Below are 20,723 nucleotides of genomic sequence, written 5' to 3' on the forward strand. Positions count from 1 at the left end.
CAGGACAACGTCTGTCAGGTCCGCAAAATATTTTTATTTATAGGGTATTTTTTAAATATTGATAGGTATAACACTAAGGTTTTGAATAAAAACATTATTCTGCTTTACACAAGTATAAAATACCATCATTATGTACATGATAGTTTAAGTATTTATTAAGCTTTTTAATTTTTTTGTTCATAACAATTACTTTTTCTTAACTGATTAGAAAATATATTAAAATAAATAAATATATTTGTCTACAAAATATAGTAATTGATTAGCTCTTTGTGAGGCTGGGTTTGATTAGTTTTTATTATATTTAAAGAAAAACACTTTTTAACGGATTATAGTTATGTATTACTGTATTTAAACTTATAATTATTTGTACATAATTTTAAATTTAAACCGACGTTTCGCGTGCTTTACAGCAAGATGCAGGTATATACAAACTGGATTGCGACTGTGGCCTGTCTTACATAGGGCAAACTAAACGCAATATGTCCAGCAGACTCAAGGAACACATTGCGGACATAAGACATAGACGACACACAAAATCAGCAGTCTGTGAACACACACTAGATAGGCCTAATCACTACATACGCTTTGACCAACCGAAAGTACTTGCGAAAGAAAAAAGATTCTTCCCAAGATTGGTACGCGAAGCCATTGAAATCAAAAAACACGCCAATTTCAATAGGGAGGACGGCCTAAAATTATCAAACACCTGGGATCCAATAATATACAAATTAAAATCTCAAAATAAACAATCCGCGAAAATGGAGGACACCGTGAGCAATTTCTGCAAAAACCCTACATCTTTTAGTCGATACCAACTCCGGGGAAATAAATACAGATAACACAACATTTTCTGCAGCTGTAATACTTTTTGACATTTCGTCGCTGCGCGTGCGGATCCGCGTAAGAGCAGTTTGTAAATACCGCGTAACAGCAAAACGCGCAAAATTCAAATATCGTGCTGGCCGATTCTAAACGCCTATTGGCTTATACTAGACTTCATCTGACTTGAATTATCCAATGAGAAACGTCAGTTGTGCTATCGAAACAATACCGCGGAACAGTAGGAGGCCTGAAGTTGGCAGCAAGTGCGCGTATTTACTACGGCCGTGAGAAGAATGTAACGCAATTAGTGTGTGCTCCCACAAATAATTATTCTGCAGTGATTAACCATCATGTAAGTATGTTTTAAATGTTTATTATTTTTCATTTGTAATATGCTCATGCTAGAATATTTAAATTAGATGTAATTCTGTTTTAATTCAATGGTTTTGACTAATATAACCCCTAAGAAGTATTTACGCGGTCTTGACATCACTTGATTTATTTGTTTTGTTAAGTTACGTGGTATTGCATTTTACTGAAACTAATAACTATTCATTTCTTATTTATAGATAAATCCTTGCGTTCTTAAGTAAATACTCAAATGATGGAGGACCAAGATATTTTTACTTTAGAAAATGCGGATATTAATGAAAACGTCGTAACTTTGCGAGAGCTATCGTTGTCTGAGAATTCAACATCCGAGTTTATTACACTTACGACGATTTTGAACCCTCCAGAATTGATGCAAAATGAAGATTATAATATTCCTACACCGATTAAATATAATAATGTGGCAGAAAATCACAATAATGACATTGATTTTACGTCTGATGATCATTTTTCTGCCAACTTATCAGACATTACAAACTTAAAGCCATTATCGCCAAAATGTATAGTGGTTCCCCGAAAGGGAAATAGAAGAAAATAAAAAAAATATAAAAAAACGTAAAGGAGATAAAAATAATTGGAAGAGAATGAAAAATAAGAGACAGAGAATGATGGGAAAAGAGTACATTGGATTTAAAAAAGAGGGTACAAAATTTGTTCAGAACGATCCTAAGCCAGCAAAAATAATGGGTCCAATATGTATGTCAACAAAATGCTTCAGTGGTATGTATTGTTCAAAATTAACAGAAAAAGTTCGATCTGAAATATTTAATAACTACTGGAAGATGACTTGGCAAGAAAAAAAAATGTACATATCTTCAATGGTGGATAAAAAACCTACATCTAGAAAAACCAAGAGCTCAAATTCAAGACGAAGTGATACTAAAATGTACTATCTAAAAGTTAATGATAAAAAAGAAAGAGTTTGCCTGAAAACATTTTTGGAGACATTGGGTATAAAAGAATGGACGGTTCGCTATTGGCTTGGAGATGGGACAAATAATAAAGAACCTGAAACAACAGAAGTCATAAAAAAAATATCCAAAAAAGAATTAGCTAAAAAATATTTAACTGCACTACCGAAACTACCGTCCCATTACTGCAGACAATCTACTTCAAAGTTGTACTTAGAACCCATCATACAATCAAAATCACAATTGTATCGTCTTTATGTTGACTACTCGGTTTCAGAAAATAAACCTGTGGCATCTAGAAAAGTATTTGAAAATGTTTTGTTTGAGGAGAATATTGGATTGTTTCAACCAAAAAAGGATGCTTGCGACCAGTGCTGTGCTCACAAAGTTGGTAATTTATCAGATGAACAGTATGCTAAACATATCGAACGAAAAAACTTAGCTAGAGATGAAAAACATTTTGACAAAGAATTAGCACAAAAAGGAATCATACATGCATTAACAGCAGATCTTCAGGCAGTCAAACAATGTCCTTTCCTCAATGCCAGTGCACTTTATTTTAAAACTAAACTCGCCGTGCATAACTTTTCTGTGTACAATCTTGGCAATAATAGAGTCACGTGTTACTGGTTTGATGAGACAGCATGCGACTTAAAAGCCACTACTTACGCATCTTTTTTCGTAGACTACGTAACTAAATTACTGGATAATGATTGCAAGGATGTTGTTATATTTACAGATGGTTGTACAGCACAGAATAGAAATAATGTTGTATCGAATGCGTTGTTGCACTTGGCTATGGCTAGGAACGTAGTAATAACTCAGAAGTACTTGGAGAAAGGTCACACACAGATGGAAGTTGATTCAGTCCACTCGGTGATTGAAAGGAAGTTGAAAAATCGGGAAATATTTTTACCCTCACAATACGCCACAATAACAAAGGAGGCCAGAAAAGTACCAAGTCCTTATGAAGTTATTACACCTGATTATACGTTTTTTAAAAACTTTGGTCTTAAAGATTATCTGATTTATGAATCAATAAGACCTGGCCGAGGAGCTGGTGATCATTGTGTTATTGATATAAAAGCACTGAGATATAATCCAAAATATGGCACCATAGAATACAAACTCCACTTTTCAGATGATTTTGTCCCATTGCCTAGAAGACCAAGGAAGATTACGTCTTTGATTAACAGTACGCCTTCGCTTTATAAATCCAGGCAACCAATTACCAAGACAAAGTATGATCACCTACAGGAGCTAAAGAATGTCATACCTAAAGACTACCATACTTTTTATGATAATTTACCTTTCAAATAATTTTAAGTTACTATTTCGACTGTGAAATGCTGTGATTAACAGAATTTAATTAGAATTTAAGAGAAAGTACCAAACATATTCTTGTTGTTATCATTATTATTATTTGTTTATGAAAACTTTAATTGAAAACATTTAAGTACCTGACACAAGATTTTGTGATGTAGGTTTTGTGATTATTATGGAAGAACCTAGGAAAAGGTTTATTTTTGTTATTCCAAGTTACTTATTCTTATAAAAATAATTTTCTTTTCTTCATTAGGTATGTATGTATGTACCTACCTATGCATAATGTTTAAATAATAATAAATAGTTATTATTTTTTAGTTTTAGATGATTATTTTGATCTCTTACATAAGAAGTCTGAATTCTTGGAATAAGGTCTCTATTAAAAATTATAAATAAGTAATATCCTTTTGTAAACTGATTTCGATAATAAATACATAATATTTTTGTTAAATTATATTGTTTTCAATTTAATTTTTCGAGTAATAAATACAACCCTTTACTAAATTGTTTTATTTCAAAACCGCGTACTTTTAATAAACGTCTACTTATTTTGTAATTAGTTAAAACAAAACCGCGTAAGTGACTTTACACAAAATCTAAGGCAACTACGAGTAAATTTACGTTATTTTCCAAGAAAGAAAGTTGAAAAGAACTAGCTATTAAGTTCAGTCGGTAATAAGAATTAAAATCGCTGAGATATTAAGTTTTTTCTTCCTCCTGTAAAATCATTAAAAAGCAAATACGCGGTCTTTACAAATTGCTCTTACGCGGATCCGCACGCGCAGCGACGATTTAACACCTTTGTCTTCAGTCACCGTGACCACGCACGCTGTAAAGCACGCGAAACGTCGGTTTAAATTTAAAATTATGTACAAATAATTATAAGTTTAAATACAATAATACATAACTATAATCCGTTAAAAAGTGTTTTTCTTTAAATGTGTAAAAGTTATGTTAATAAAAGACAATACTACTAGTTTTTATTATACTTAAGTTTAAGTTTGTATTACTGAAAGTTATTTTGTAGTGTGTTAAAAGTTTATTATTGACATTAAATCATGTTGTATAAGTTATTATTATGTTCTTTTATTTACCTATACAGAAACACACATATATATATTTTATTTCTCCTTAGCCATGTATTTAAGGTTACTACGTTTTTATTAGGCAGTCATTAAATAAATAGTAGATTTAATAAATCATTTTATTAATATAATATTATTAAATACAAAAAAAAAATATTAAGAAGTACACAGTTATCTTAAACACAGTCATACAATTTTTCATATAAATCAATTGTTGATCTCAGTTTAATATATCGCACCTTGAAAACCAAACCGTCACTAAACGAAATTTGGCAAAATTGAGTTATGAATACCATCTGTTGCAAGTTTATTGTACTTAGAGAATGTGAAGACACCCTTAGTTTTATTGCGAACAGAGTCCACTAGAGAGCGCTAGTGTCAATGCGCTTTTATGGGAAACGTATGCGCCATCTTATTATAATACTGTCATTTTGACATTAGTGTCGGTGCCATACGCATAAAACGTTTGAAATTTATAGGAAAAGTGTATTTTTTTGCTTAGGAACGGCATTCCAGTGATGAAAGCGGTAAGTATAGCATTATTTGAAGTAGAAAAGTGTACTTTTTCATTAAGAACAGTTTTCCTACAAATTATCTTTGTAAATTCCATTTTTTTAGAATTTTAGAACCAGAAAAAAGAGGGAAACATGAAAACCATGGTACAAAAATTCCTGATGAGCACTTAATGGCTGTAAAAAATCATATTAATTCAATACCAAGAATTGAAAGTCACTACTTGAGGAAGCAAACCACGAGAGAATACATCGATGGCGGAAAAAACGGTTCTGACCTTTACAATGACTACAAAGAAGAATGCATAAAAAAAAGATCCGTTTCTTAAAATTCACACTTACAGAAAAGTTTTTAATGAGGAATTCAATATAAGTTTTTTTATACCGAAAAAACTCCAATGCAGAAAAAATAATCCATAATTTACTTTTAAAATTGTTTTCTGAGCCTTTACTTTTTTACAAAAAAGTAAAGTACTTTTTTAAACGCGAATTCCCAAAAACTGTGGATTTCGTTTAATGACGGTTTGGTTTTCAAGGTGCGATATGATTTCGTGTGAGACCTCAGCTAGTATGTGGCAGAAAGTGAAAGCTAGGGAAACTAAACGCGAGAAAAAATAAAGAAACATCAAAAAAACCAAAGGGATCAGCTACTTATAATAAAATAAAAAGCCTTTTATTTTCTACAAATATAACTTTTTACATTGACCCATCTCCTAACGCTTACTTAACTAATTGAAATTAATATCTTCTTATTTTTATTTATTTTCTATATTATACCTATAACTATTTTATTTACTGTTATTAATATACTACTTAATATTTTTTGTATAATATTTGCTACTACATATATAATATTTACTACTAGATAATATTTACTATTATTATTAGCTAGCTTGGTTAGATTTTAGATACTCAAATAATATAATTTGTAGGAACCCCATTATTGGGTGAAGGCCTCCTCCAAAGATGCCCATTTGTCTCTGTCCTGTGCAGTCTGTTTCCAGTTTGGGCTGGCTACTTTTTTGATCTCATCATCCCAACGAGTATGTGGTCTTCCTGGATTTCTTTTACCTTGAGGTCCATTCCAAAAGGTCACTTCTGTGGTCCATCTTCGGTATTCAAGCCTCGCGACATGGCCAGCCCATCTCCATTTAAGTTTTTGTGCGTATTTCAGTGCATCTGTTGCTTTGGTTTTTGATCTTATTATTGTGTGTCGTATTTTGTCTGATTTCTTTAGTTTAAGCATGCTGCGTTCCAGTCCTCTTTGACCGGTGGTGATAAGATTTTTTACTTTTGAAGTGAATTTCCAGGTCTGGCAACCATAAGTCAAACTTGGAAGAAGGTTGGAATTCATAATTTTTGTTTTTATGGTAATAGGCAGGCCACTTTTAAAGATTTCCTTTAAACTCCAATATTTATTCTAAGTTTGTTTTATTCTTCTTATATATAAGCTAGTTAAAAGCATAATATTTACATAAATATTAAATAATACTACAAAGTTCCTGACTAGAACAAGGGATTTTCAGTGTTATTAGTGCTAGGGGTGTTTTGAATTAATATAAGTTAGCAAGACTTGCTAGCTATATTGTTAGTTATGGATAGATAGATTTAGGAATATAAGTTTAATTTTTTAATGTTTTTATCTAGAATAGTTGGTGTGGGATTTTGGAATTCTATCGTATTAGTAATTACTGTTAAGATAGAAAATGTAGTGATAAATAAATAAATAAATAACCAGTGAGTGTTTCATTGACTACATGTGTAATAACAACATTTTCCGATGGCCGATGGAAGAGAGTTCTATTGGGGGTTTAAGGTATTTCGTCGTGTTTAAGGATGATTTTTCAAAATACAGGGAAGTGTGTTTTGTTAAAACATGATATATGAATGCGACGAATTCTCTCTATTCGATTCTCGGTGTAATAATAAACGCCTGCTTTGTTACAACAATAACTAAGTATATTTCCTACACTTCTTATCCTTAAACAACCACACAGCTTACAATCTAACGTCCGTCTTGGTCAAGCGGATCGGTCCGAATGCCCCCCGCTTCTTTTTGATCGTCTCAAGACGACTCGTCATTTTGTTCGTGAATGTTGGTATCGAGTCAATCGACTTACTTACATCGAGTAAAACATATTTAACAAATACAATCATCAAATAATCTATACTCTAAATTATAAATAATAATTTTAAGCATAATAAAATTGTAAAATAATAATAAGTTATCGTGCGATCTCCTGACGCACGGTATATAATCATGGGAAGGTTTTATAAATTCAAATAAGTACACTAACAAAATATTTTAGTTTCCTGTGAACTAATTGTAACCTATCTATACATTTGGTTTTTATCATAAATTCATTACATTTACATCATTATTACAATCATTACATTCGGCTATTATTTGGATTCAGATTGATTGTGTGATAGTTTATTTGTCACTTTTGTTACTTTCGCTATCAGACGTACTACTGCTGCTAGCTACTGCATCTAAATTATCATTATGTTCGGACACATTTATATTGATCCACGGGCAAATCCTGTCTACCGCAACCACACTATCGAATTTATTTTTGCGTTTACTAAAGCCAGGTATTTCGACAATTTTATACCTATCCCAAAACTTTTGCTATTTTGAAGGGGCTTTATAAGTCGGGGCAGGAACTCTGTTTTGATCGTAGTTATGTTTTTGTTTAATTTGACTAGACTCAATTTGTACGAACTTCTTGCCTCACTTCTGTAAGGTTTGAATTAGGCTCGTTATTTATATCTAACATATTACTTAGGCTATCTTTCAATCTGGTTCCAAATAATGCTTCCGTAGCTGTCATTTGAGTGGTGGAGTTTGTTGCATTATTAATTCCCCACTGAATTTTTCCTACACACATGTCCCAGTTCCGTTCGTCCTCACCGTCAGAATACTTTGCAAGTGAATTTAATATCGTTTGGTTATATCTTTCGGCTTGTCCGTTGGCTCTGGGACACGCAACAGCATTCAAAACATGTTTAATACCATGGGTATCACAAAAATATTTAAAAGCTGCTGAAGTAAAAGAGGTACCTCGATCTGATATAATTCGGGATGGTAAACCGAAGTCATAAAAAATATTTTGTAATACTTTAACAGTTGTTTAAGTCTTTGTATCCTTAACAGCTCTTACAAATAAATACTTGGTAAATCCATCCACTATGGTGAGAATGTAAACATTGCCTTTCTTGCTTTTGACAAATGGACCCAAGTGGTCAATGTGAATGGTGTGGAACGGGATGTTAACCTTCTCTATCGGATACAACTGACCATTCTTATGTCGAGACGTATTATCCTTATTATAAGCACACTTAATACAAGACTTAACATACTTTTTTACAAATCTACGTAACTTAGGAAACCAGAAAACAGATTGAATTTTCTCGGTAGTCTTTGATATTCCTAGATGACCTGCGTCATCGTGGTTAGATTTACATATTTGCCATCGAGCACTGCGAGGAATTACTAAACAGAGCTTATCATCAACTCTCCTATATACTCTACTGTTCTTAATTAAATAGTTTCTCTTAATATCTTTAGCTTCTTCATCACACTCAGGCTTAAGATTTTATATATTCGGGATATCTCAGGATCTGACATTTGTAAAGTCAAGAGCCAGTTATCAGTGTCGATACTGTAGACTGTAACTGCAGAGTTATCGATAACCTCGGGTTTTAATTTTGTGTTACGGCTCAGTGCGTCCACATGAGTCATGCGGATGCCTGGCCTGTATTCTCTACTAAAATTGAACTCACTTATTAAAAACCACCACCTAGCTATTCGGGGTATTAAATCGCGTTTCGTTAATGTAGTTCGAATAGCGTTACAGTCTGTTACAATTTTGAACTCGATCCCCATACAAATATACCCTAAATTTCTTTAACGAACAAACAATTGCAAGGGTCTCGAGTTCATAAGAGTGCAAGTGACGCTCTTCCGGGGTGGTTTGCCGGCTAAAATAAGCAATTGGCTTGAGAGCACGCGACTCCAGCTGCCATTGCATCAATATCCCACCCACGCCTAGAGAACTTGCATCCGTATGCATCTCAGTTTCAAAATTAGGATTGTATAGAGCTAAAACTGGTCGGTCAATTAACTTATCTTTTAAGGTATTAAACGAATGAAATTCTTTATCTGTCCCTTTAAAAACATTACCCTTCTTGAGTAAGTTGGTAAGAGGCCTGGCATCTCACCGAAACTTTTGATAAATTATCTGTCGATGTAGTCCCAAAAACTGACGGACTTCATGTACGTTCTGAGGAACAGGAAACTCTTTAACAGCTAGAATCTTACTTTCGTTAGGACGTATGCCTTCTGCAGAAATCTCATAGCCTAAATAGTCCAGGGTATTATTGAAGAATCGGCATTTAGATAATTTTAAAGTGAGCCCATTTTGCCGTAACAATTTCAAAACATTCTCTAACCTCTCAAATCCCTCCTCCAGGGTAACCGATGGCACAAGAATGTCATCCAAATAAGCCAACGCTAACTCATCACGTTTATTACCCAGCATTGTATTCATTGATCTCTGAAATACAGCTGGAGCATTCGCGAGACCAAACGGCATCCTTTTAAATTCATAATGACCATCTGGCGTCACGAACGCAGTCAATGGACGACTCTCTCCCGCCACCGGCACCTGATAATACCCAGAAATCAGATCTAACGATGTAAAGAATCTATTGCCACTAAGGTTAGTTAATTGATCATCGATTATCGGCAAAGGGAAACAATCCTTCCTCGTTTTACTATTGAGAGCCCTATAATCAACGCATAAGCGCTGTTCTCCGTAAAATAGGACTGGCATAATTTGAATTAGACTCTTGTATAATATCATTTTGCAAAAAGTCATTTATTATCTCCTTAACCTGACATCTTTCCGAAAAGGATAATCTATACGGTCGGTACACTACAGGTTTGTCATCCAATAAGTCTATTTTCATTTTAGTTGAGCTGATACAACCTATTTCTCCTAAATTAAATGCAAAGCAATCTCGATAATTGAGTAAAAGCGAATGAAGTCTAACTAATGCCTCTTTGTTAACTTGGGGACCAACATTTATGTCAGATATTAGTAAAGGCTCATATTCCGAATTATTTTTGGTTACTTTATTTACATAGGTACTATCTTTTTCAACAAAACAAGTTCCTTTAGCAATAGGGCATTTCTTGGATAATGTGAGATTTTGACCAGATAAATTTGTCACGGGCAAATAGCACTTTCCATCAACAACCCTATAAATTCCCTGGTGCAAATAATGCTCTTTCCTAGGCTCACCATTACAATAACCTTCAATATAAATATCTCCACAGAAGTCAGCGTCAGATGCGGTAGCTTCAACTAACCGTGATAATGAAATGTCGGTATCGTTATCAAGATTTAACTTCAAACATTTTACCGGCTCTGGTATGGTATCGATATCAGGGCTCTGGTAAAAAGTTAACTGACGACTATTCTTTAATACTGTAACACCAGGAAGTTCAGTAACATTTTGACCAATAAGTAAAACCGACTGAAGGAAATGATTGCTAACCACCAGTACCTCTACATTAACCTCAACTTCATCTAATTTCAAATCGACGTTGGTCCTATATACTGGAAATACTTTAGAGTTCCCGAACCCTTTGATTACTGGCAACTCCGTTGAGTTTTTAGTTAAATTCAGACTTTGAGCATCAGATTCCCTGATTAAACTACATTCACTGCCGAGATCAATAAATGCAGTTAAAGACTTATCGTTTACCTTAACCGTTTTGTAAAATTTGTCGCTGTTGTTATTGAGGGTAGATATAGTTAAAAAATTTCTATCCTGGTTATCCGTTTGTTTAGGCTCATTTCGCAAGATCAACGGCTCTAGTTTACAATTATCGCTGTTGTGGCCTACCCGATGGTATTTTACACATTTCGTAAGAGGTTTAGGGCATCGAAGGTAAGGGTGTCCCTTTGAGCGGCAATTGAAACAAGTTAACAAACTTTCGCCTGAGGATGATGCAGTGTTACCCGTTCGAACTATCGTATTATCGCTACGTTTCCTATTGAATGTTTTATTTTCTAATATAGGACGTTGGGAGCTTAGAAAATTCAACAAGTCTTCCGGTTCGCGACAAGTCAGTGCCCGTGCACTGCTACTAATAGATGTATCTAGTATTCCGTGGATAATACAATCGACGGCCTTTTTGCCTCTTATTTCACATCTGTTCAACAACGTTAACTTATCGTAGAAGTACTCACGTAAACTTTCGTTACTACGAGTACTGCGAGATAACATTTCTTCGAGAAGCCGACCATAATTTTGCTCATTTGGGAAAGCTCTTGTAAGTTTGTCCTGCCACTCTGACCAATTGAAAACAACGCTAGGAAGGGCTTCGAACCACTTCTTTGCCAAGCCAGACAGTTTCTGCAGAGCAAAATGTATGGTCTGCTTCTCGTCCCATTCATAGATTAAAGCACATTCATTTACTTTCCTAACCCAACAGTCGATATTCTGAGTTTTACTTGACGGATCAAATTCTGGTATTACATTGTTGAGAAGATTATTATTTAAATTACTTGTCTTGCACTTATGCCCTTGAAGGGTATTAAATATATCCAGTACCTGTTCAGTAGACCAACTACCTTTTTCCTTGGATCGTCTCTTACTTGCACACCGTGAACTACGGGGTGACTCACTGTTGGAGGAGGAGGAGCTGGAAGACTCTTTGCGTTTCTTCTTTGATCGCTTTTTGCCTCTCTTAGACTTAGCTGCTGCCTTGGAGGAAGACCGTGAACGCTTTCTCTGAAATTCATCATTACGAGAAGGCGAGCCTTCGGGAGTCATCGCTTCATCAGTATCCATACCTCAAAAATAAAATATCATTTTATTATGTTAGTATATCAATTCATTGTCTAGACGTACTAAAACTATAAGGATATATGTTTTTTTAAAAATTTCAAAATTAAGTATTTAAAGAAATAAACTTCATTTATTTGAAATTAATCCTTGACTGAAAACAAAATACAATAATGATTTCGTTAACGTTGACACGCTCTAAGGGATACATTTTATAGGCATACTTAGCTTCTTATTGTAGGCACACATAACCTCTAACGACTAAGCACACATGGCTCGATAGGCATACATAGCCTCTAGCAGCTGAAGCACACTTGGCTTCCTATTGTAGGCACACATAACCTCTAACGACTAAGCACACATGGCTCGGTAGGCATACATAGCCTCTAGTATCTGAAGCACACTTGGCTTCCTATTGTAGGCACACATAACCTCTAACGACTAAGCACACATGGCTCGGTAGGCATACATAGCCTCTAGTATCTGAAGCACACTTGGCTTCCTATTGTAGGCACACATAACCTCTAACGACTAAGCACACATGGCTCGGTAGGCATACATAGCCTCTAGTAGCTGAAGCACACTTGGCTTCCTATTGTAGGCACACATAACCTCTAACTACTAAGCACACATGGCTCGATAGGCATACATAGCCTCTAGCAGCTGAAGCACACTTGGCTTCCTATTGTAGGCACACATAACCTCTAACGACTAAGCACACATGGCTCGGTAGGCATACATAGCCTCTAGTATCTGAAGCACACTTGGCTTCCTATTGTAGGCACACATAACCTCTAACTACTAAGCACACTTGGCTTCCTATTGTAGGTACGCATAACCTATAACTAATTAGCACACATGGCTCGATTGACGTACATAATCTCTAGTAGCCAAAGCGCACGTGGGGCGTTCGATTTCTAATCATTTATAGAAATAACATTAATAGTCGTATAAAACACTTGTACGCGCCTTAGATTGGGTCTTGTCCCGCTTCTGAATTGCGACGAATTCTCTCTATTCGATTCTCGGTGTAATAATAAACGCCTGCTTTGTTACAACAATAACTAAGTATATTTCCTACACTTCTTATCCTTAAACAACCACACAGCTTACAATCTAACGTCCGTCTTGGTCAAGCGGATCGGTCCGAATGCCCCCCGCTTCTTTTTGATCGTCTCAAGACGACTCGTCATTTTGTTCGTGAATGTTGGTATCGAGTCAATCGACTTACTTACATCGAGTAAAACATATTTAACAAATACAATCATCAAATAATCTATACTCTAAATTATAAATAATAATTTTAAGCATAATAAAATTGTAAAATAATAATAAGTTATCATAAATTCATTACATGAATAATCAGTCTCGTAAAGGTGAATCAAATTTAAGATTACCAGAAATTTGTAATCCTGTATTTTCGGGAAATTATTCAGATTGGCAAACCTTTAAAGACCTATTCGAATCCTTAATCCATAACAACACATCTTTAGACAAAATAGAAAAATTTCATTATTTAAAGGGGCTTCTTACTGGAGAAGCCGAATAGATATTGTGACATGTTAATTTATCTGCAGCGAATTATTATCAGTCCTGGACTTTATTAAATGAAAGATTTAACAATATGAAATAATTGGTGAATTATTTATTACATCGGTTATTAAATCAATCAGCAATTGTACATGAATCGTGTAAAGCAATAAAGACACTGTTTGATACTACGAATGATAACCTTACAGGTTTTAAAAAAAATAGTTTTACGTATCGCCACCGGCATGGACAAATGAAAAAAAAATAGAATTCATTGAACTTTATCAAGCACATCAAATAATATGGGACGCAACTCGAAAGGATCATAAAAATAAAAATTTAAGAGCCGATGCATGGCGCACCATTCAACAAAATATGGGAATGAATTTCTCAATTGAAGATTTAAAAAAAAAGGGAGAATCTTTGTGGAACCAGCTGCTGACTGAAGTATTTCCGAACCAATTCGACTTAGAATCCTTCAAGAAAAGAGCGTACCAATTTTTAAAAGTCGGCAACGCACTCGCGAGCCCTCTGGCGTCCATGGGCGGCGGTATCACTTAACATCAGGTGAGCCTCCTGCCCGTTTGTCCCCTGTTCTATAAAAAAAACCAATTCTTAAAAGGTCGGCAACGTACTCGCGAGCCCTCTGGCATTGAGAGTGTCCACAGTATCACTTAACATCAGGTAAGCCTCCTGCCCGTTTGCCCCCGGTTCTATAAAAATAAAAAAAAAACAATTCTTAAAAGGCCGGCAACGTACTCGCGAGCCCTCTGGCAGTGAGAGTGTCCACGGTATCACTTAACATCAGGTGAGCCTCCTGCCCGTTTGCCCCGTTCTATAAAAAAATCGTTAATGAGCACATATCGCCTTTACAGAAAGAAAATTAGTGACTCTACTCGATCTGCATCATCAACCATTTTAAACCAAATTAGTTCGCTTATGGGCTCATGGATAGCTTTCTTTCTCCGATTTATGATAAATCAAATACAGTTACTATTAACACAGAGGTAAGATAAACATTGATTAATATTTACTTTATTTACATAGAATCACAAACTGACAAATTACATAATTTATGAAAAAACAACCACAGGCTAGACGTACCTAACATTTTAACCTTGAGCGCGCCTAAGTGCCCTACGTATTAAAATAATTGTGATTTCGTAGTGGAACTGTTACATTACATACATACATGTGAACTGTGGCTGTGTGTTTTTAATTTTGGAGGTCGGTAGCTTCCAACAATATTAGAATTCAAACAATTTTTAGTATCTCGTTTTAGATCTCTTCAATTTTTGGATATTAAAAATAAAAAATAAATCAGTGGCACCACAACCTCTTTAGGTCTTGGCCTCAGATTCCGGAATGGTCAACATTTGAAGAGACACAAGAACTTAATATGTAATTATGATGAATCGGAGTACAATTTGAAAGATTTATATGGAGAGACGGAAGATTTATATAGTGAATAAAAAATTGATATCAAGGAAAAATTTAGTAGAGAATAACAATACCTACCTTTTCTGGCCACTACTCACAATGGAACACGTTGTTTTATTAAGATAATGTATGAAAGAAAGGAATGGTAGCTAATCAACGACCGTATGAAGGATAGAAGGCTAAGTAAGTCGCGACTTCAGGTTTATTCAACCAGTTTGAACTTGTCGCTAGAAACGATAGCACGTTTTTATCATATCGTTCAATACAGAAGAGTTTATTAGTGCTGTTCAGGCTAAAACTCCTATTTGGTAAAGTAAACACAGTCATCATTATCAAAAGTTCCGGCCGAGAGAAAGGTGGAACGTTGTTGTTAAGCAGAACGGGACATTAAGGGATCAATTTCTCATTTCTAAAGTACAGGCTCGCGTTTTTTTGACATGTCATTTTTGGGGTTACCATTGCGTGAGATTTTGCCTCCGTGAGGGGTATTTTTGGTATATTGTTGAACATTCATACATGTGTTCGGTTCAGGTATTTATGAACGCACTGCAACTCAAATAACTCAAGAAGATAATAAAGGTAAAGCTTCAACTTGTAACTCTCCAGGAAAATATAGAAACTGAAAAAGGAATTTGGAACCATCACTCCAAGGGCCAGACACAGCGCACAGCTGCAGCCGATCCATGGAAGTCCCCAGGGACCGGAACCCGTCTCATCAACGATGGGACCTCACACCAGCATCCAGAAGCAAGAAAACGGTGCGCATAGCAGCACTCCTCCCGCAGCACACCCCGTCGGCCGTTACGTCATTACCGAAACCGAAAAAAAAATATACAACATCCGGAAAAGTTCACTAAAGCTTTGGTCTGGTGATCATGACGAACAACGCTGCGGTATGCGTTGCCGGACACCCAGTCATATGAAAAACGTCGAGACAGTTCTCTTGTTCCGTCGCAGTATGCGTCAGCGGCGAGGGGCAAGCGCGGTGAAGTGGTGTGTGGTGAGGTGTACTGCCGCACAGCGTCATTTTCGGTTCAACGCTGCGGTGTGCGTCACTGAGTCAATATGGAATTTTTCTAGCTGCGGCAAAATTAAGGGCCGAAACACATAAGCGCGTTGCGGCGCCGCGCCGCTGAAATCGGCAGTGCGCTATAGCGGTGCGGCGCCGCAACGCACGACGCGAATTCCAGCGTTATGACGTCATACTTGTTGACAAGGATGCAGTTTGTTTCTAACACTCTTGCAAACAACACGTGTCAACCGAGAAGCAGTTTTAAAATGTCTGACGTTGACGTCGATCTGTTTATATCTTCGGTTCAGGAACACCGTTGTTTGTGGGATACTAGTGACAAAACCTATAAAGACAAATTTATAAAACAAGAAGCATGGAAAAGCATTTGAGTGAGATCTTTTATGTTGATTACAAGGAAAAAAACTCAACCGAAAAATCAAAACTGGGTAAGTAGTAACATAGTATTGTCTTAGGTTTACGCGATCACTATTCACAATAAAACTACAATTTTTACTGTAGTAAAAACGTAAAAATCTGATCCGCGGTTTAAATTGTAGTTTAATGTAAGTAGCATGTATCTTTTTTTTTTAGTCATATGAAATACACCATTTATTTTAATGCCCTATGCAAAAGATTTTCTCTAAGTTAAAATTATATTTTTTCTCGCGCTCTTATTCAAAAAGGTAAACAAATACTATAAATAAAACCAAATTGCCATTTAAATTGTTTATTCGCAGTTCACAACATGTTAAATAGTTTGAATCAAATGTATTAAGGTATTATTTGTATTTTGAACTGAGTAGGTATACGAACATTCATATTTTGTTTAATTGCCAACTTAGGGCGCCAACATCACATGGAACATGGAAAAGTAATTACAAAAATCATTCCGTATTAGATGTGGGCTTAAATTATTTTCATTTGCTGTGGGCAAATGCAACATTTGCAGATCAGAATCATCAAAGATAATGTCATCGGTCGCTTGTACTCCATCTCGATTCAAAACAAAGTTGTGCATTACACAACATGCCTTGATAATGTCTGTCGCAAATTCGTATTGCACATTCATAGATCGATGAAATATGCGCCATTTATTGGCTAGGATGCCAAAAGCGCACTCGACATATCTTCGGGCACGACTCAGTCGATAATTGTAAACTCTTTGTTGTACCGACAAATGTTTCCCTGAGTAAGGGCGCATGACGTTATTCGAAATTGAGAATGCTTCATCTCCTACAAAAACAAATGGAGTTTCATTTTGAGAACCTGGTAAAGTCTTTGGTACAGGAATAGGTAATTTGCGTGTCATAATCAAATCATAAAGTTTAGAGTTCTGGAAAACGGTGGAGTCACTTTCCTTGCCATACGCTCCTATATCGACAAAAATGAATCTATATCTAGAATCTACAAGAGCTAATAGCCCAGTCATATTAGGGGTTTCACCTCGGAATGAAAGATAATAAGCTGCAAATTGGTATGAACCTTTGTTTTGTCATTCTAAATGTTGTCTCAAAAGTCACAATCGTTATCGTGTCCGCGTCTCAAGATATTCAAGGTCAAAGGTCACAAAAATCGGTTTTTCGCGAATATCTGGCTTCCTATCGGTTAAATGAGATTTGCATTTATTATAAAAGTTGTAGGCTATAAAATTCCCTACAACTTTTGTTTAAACTTTTTTTTCATACGACCAACCGTTTTGAAGGTAGAGCGCGAAGTGCACATCGTACAGTCATATACGGCCTAATGCAAGGTCAAGCGTGAGTTATGGTTATCAGTACGTTATAAAGTCAATTATTTACAATAATTATAATTATTAAACAATGCCTATTATTTATGTTCTAACTATTAATTATTTATATTTAATTAAAGTAAGTAACTTGATTATTTATATATAATTATTCATATTTAACTATTTAAGTATAAAATATTATTAATTCTGGATTATATATTTTAGTTTTATTTTAAGTTAAAATGATAGTAAGAGTATATATTTTACACATATTTTTATTTATTATTAAATACGGCATAATATACATTTATCAAAATGTGAGTTCAAATATCAAAAGTATCTTTGTTGATTTTAATTGTAATGAAATTGGAAATGGAAGCTAATTATCTTCTTCTTCTTGTCGCTCAAAAATGTTCGATTCATTGTCATCATCCTCATTATCTGTCATGTTCATCTCCAAACCTTCCAGAATATCGGGATCATATGTATTTTCTTCATCGGGATTACTTGGATACAGTGAAGCGTTGAGGCAAGCTTGTCCGTTGCACTGGCCGCAAGCTAAAGAACATTGTAGCCCTGATTTTCTGCATCCACAGCGGGAACCACAACCATTTTTGCAATTGCAAAATATTACGTTTAGTAGTTCGGCTGGTGCTGGAGGTAATAACGTTCGTATGGGCTCCAGGATTTCATTTTCAAGCATCCAGCCCCATTCTTGAGGTTCTAAGTCCTTCCCTAACCACGTTTGAATCTGGTAGTAGACACGTTTTATGTGTTGATGAGCTGCTACACTTGTTGGTGGAAGTGTTGACAGTTGTACAGGTTTATGTCTGTACGATGTGCACTTCGCGCTCTACCTTCAAAACGGTTGGTCGTATGAAAAAAAAGTTTAAACAAAAGTTGTAGGGAATTTTATAGCCTACAACTTTTATAATAAATGCAAATCTCATTTAACCGATAGGAAGCCAGATATTCACGAAAAACCGATTTTTGTGACCTTTGACCTTGAATATCTTGAGACGCGGACACGATAACGATTGTGACTTTTGAGACAACATTTAGAATGACAAAACAAAGGTTCATACCAATTTGCAGCTTATTATCTTTCATTCCGAGGTTGACCCCTTTTCTTACCTAATATGACTGGGCTATAAGAAAACTATTGAATTATAGCCCTTATAATTGTAAAACAGTGATCCACTGTGCGCAGGACATGTAATACGGACATGTCTACCATCAAGAGCTCCTATGCAGTTAGGAAAATTTGCTTTCTTGTCAAACTCAATAGCGACATCTTCTAGAACCTGTTTTGTTATAGGAGGTATATTTTGACTTGATAGATGTTTCCATATGGCGCGACAAACTGTCCTTACAATTTTTGCTATTGTACTTGCTCCTCGGAAGTAATTCGTATGCATGGTTTTAAAGTCACTGCCGGTTGCTAGAAATCTAAAATGAAATAATAATTAGTAGGCAAATAATAAAATAATACAAATGTAGGTATAATCAAACTCAAACTGCGCAGGTAATAGTGTTGCTAAAGGAATAGATTTTCAAAGATAGACAGGTAGTTTTTCAAAGAAGTACTCAAGAAATATTTTACATTATGGTTGTTCTAGGCAAAGTCAATTGAAAATTGTTCTTTTTCGGCGGCCAGCCATTTATATGAAATTGGATGGACCGAAAGTACTTATGAAAGTTATATCAAATTTTATATGTAATTTTATATGTAGTATAAATGGAATCTAGGGAATTTTAGTCTTTATTACTATTTTTCACTTGTGAAGTTATTTGTTGCAGGTAATGATTTAGTCAAGAAGTGGAAGGCCATAAAAGATAATTTTGCTAAATATAAAAAAAAACTAAAAGATGCCAATCGATCAGGAGCTGGAGCTGCAAAAATTAAAGAATATCACTTGAATAAACAATTACAGTTTTTGAAAAAGGTTTCACAAAAAGGAGATATTGAGAATGAAATAACGGCATTGCCTCGTTATAAAAGTCAACCACGAAAACGAAAGGCAGATGATAAGGATGATATTGAAGAAGATTTATTGGCAATATTAAAAACACCGGAGAATAGACATTTGCATTTTTTCAAGGGGATTTTACCATCTCTACAAACGTTAAATGAGAATCAAACATTGATATTTCAAAGTCGGGTGCTTCAAATATTAACGGACATTCTTCAACCTTCAATTCATCAAAATACACATCACGGCTATAATCAAGAATATCAGCATCAGGGTTATAATCAAGGATATTCAACTATGAGATACGATAATACGGTTCAGAGTGGCTACCACACTTCTACTCCTGGAAGTTCGATTACTGAACAGAGGACTACCTCATCATCAAACCAACAACGTCCAATAAATTCACCATTTTTACTGGACGAAACGTCAGCTACTTCCTATTTTTCACAAGATGAGGAGTTTGATTTTTCTTAAATTGATCATTACATTTTTTAAGGCCTATTAAAGTATTCTTAAAGTAAGAAAATTGTATAATGCAAAAGGCTTAATTTGATTCTGTCTTGTTTCATTTGAACCTGGCTTTGTACCACTAGGTACCCCCAAACCATGAACACTAGTGATGCAAAAATTTTATCGACACCCCGCTAGTACCACAGGTGTATAAAGCCAGGGGTACAAATAAAACTAAACATTTGATTCCGAGTGCCATAAACATCAATAAAAAAAAAATAAGAAACCTATTTGTTTTACCTTAACCCTAGAAAGATAGTCTGCGTAAAATTTACGCATGCGTTTTCGAAAATTTGCTCTCACTTTCTAATTAGCGCGAATCCATAGCTGTGCGTTTAGGACATTTAATTCGTCGTTGGGAGCTGCCACGTGCCGTAAGTGTCAATGAGGTAAGTGCCACCGATTTTGAAATATAACGACCGCGTGAGTCAAAATTACGCATGATTATCTTTATCGTGACTTTTATGATTTTGGCTTATATGACAGTTTTATTGTTTTTCGTAACTTTTAATACTTTATATCATAACTAATATTGTTATTTCATTTTTAAAGATATTGAGGCAAATATATAACACAATGGGGAGTACCAATTTAAACGAACACGAAATCCTGGCCGCTC

At 35.1% G+C, this 20,723-nt stretch overlaps 1 protein-coding gene and 1 pseudogene across 1 annotated transcript; one reads left to right on the forward strand and one right to left on the reverse strand.

Moving 5' to 3' along the window:
• Positions 1-15,968: 15,968 nt before the first annotated feature.
• On the forward strand, positions 15,969-20,081 carry LOC123690327 (annotated as a pseudogene).
• Positions 16,601-19,242, reverse strand: LOC123690328. The gene is made up of 2 exons (XM_045633608.1): positions 18,853-19,242; positions 16,601-17,122 (listed from the first exon to the last, which is right to left on the reverse strand). The coding sequence occupies exons 1-2, from the start codon at positions 19,034-19,036 to the stop codon at positions 16,728-16,730; spliced, it is 579 nt and encodes a 192-aa protein (XP_045489564.1). The 5' UTR covers positions 19,037-19,242; the 3' UTR covers positions 16,601-16,727.
• Positions 20,082-20,723: the final 642 nt, after the last annotated feature.

This window comes from Pieris rapae, chromosome 24, assembly GCF_905147795.1.
Source record: "Pieris rapae chromosome 24, ilPieRapa1.1, whole genome shotgun sequence".
NCBI lineage: Eukaryota > Metazoa > Arthropoda > Insecta > Lepidoptera > Pieridae > Pieris > Pieris rapae.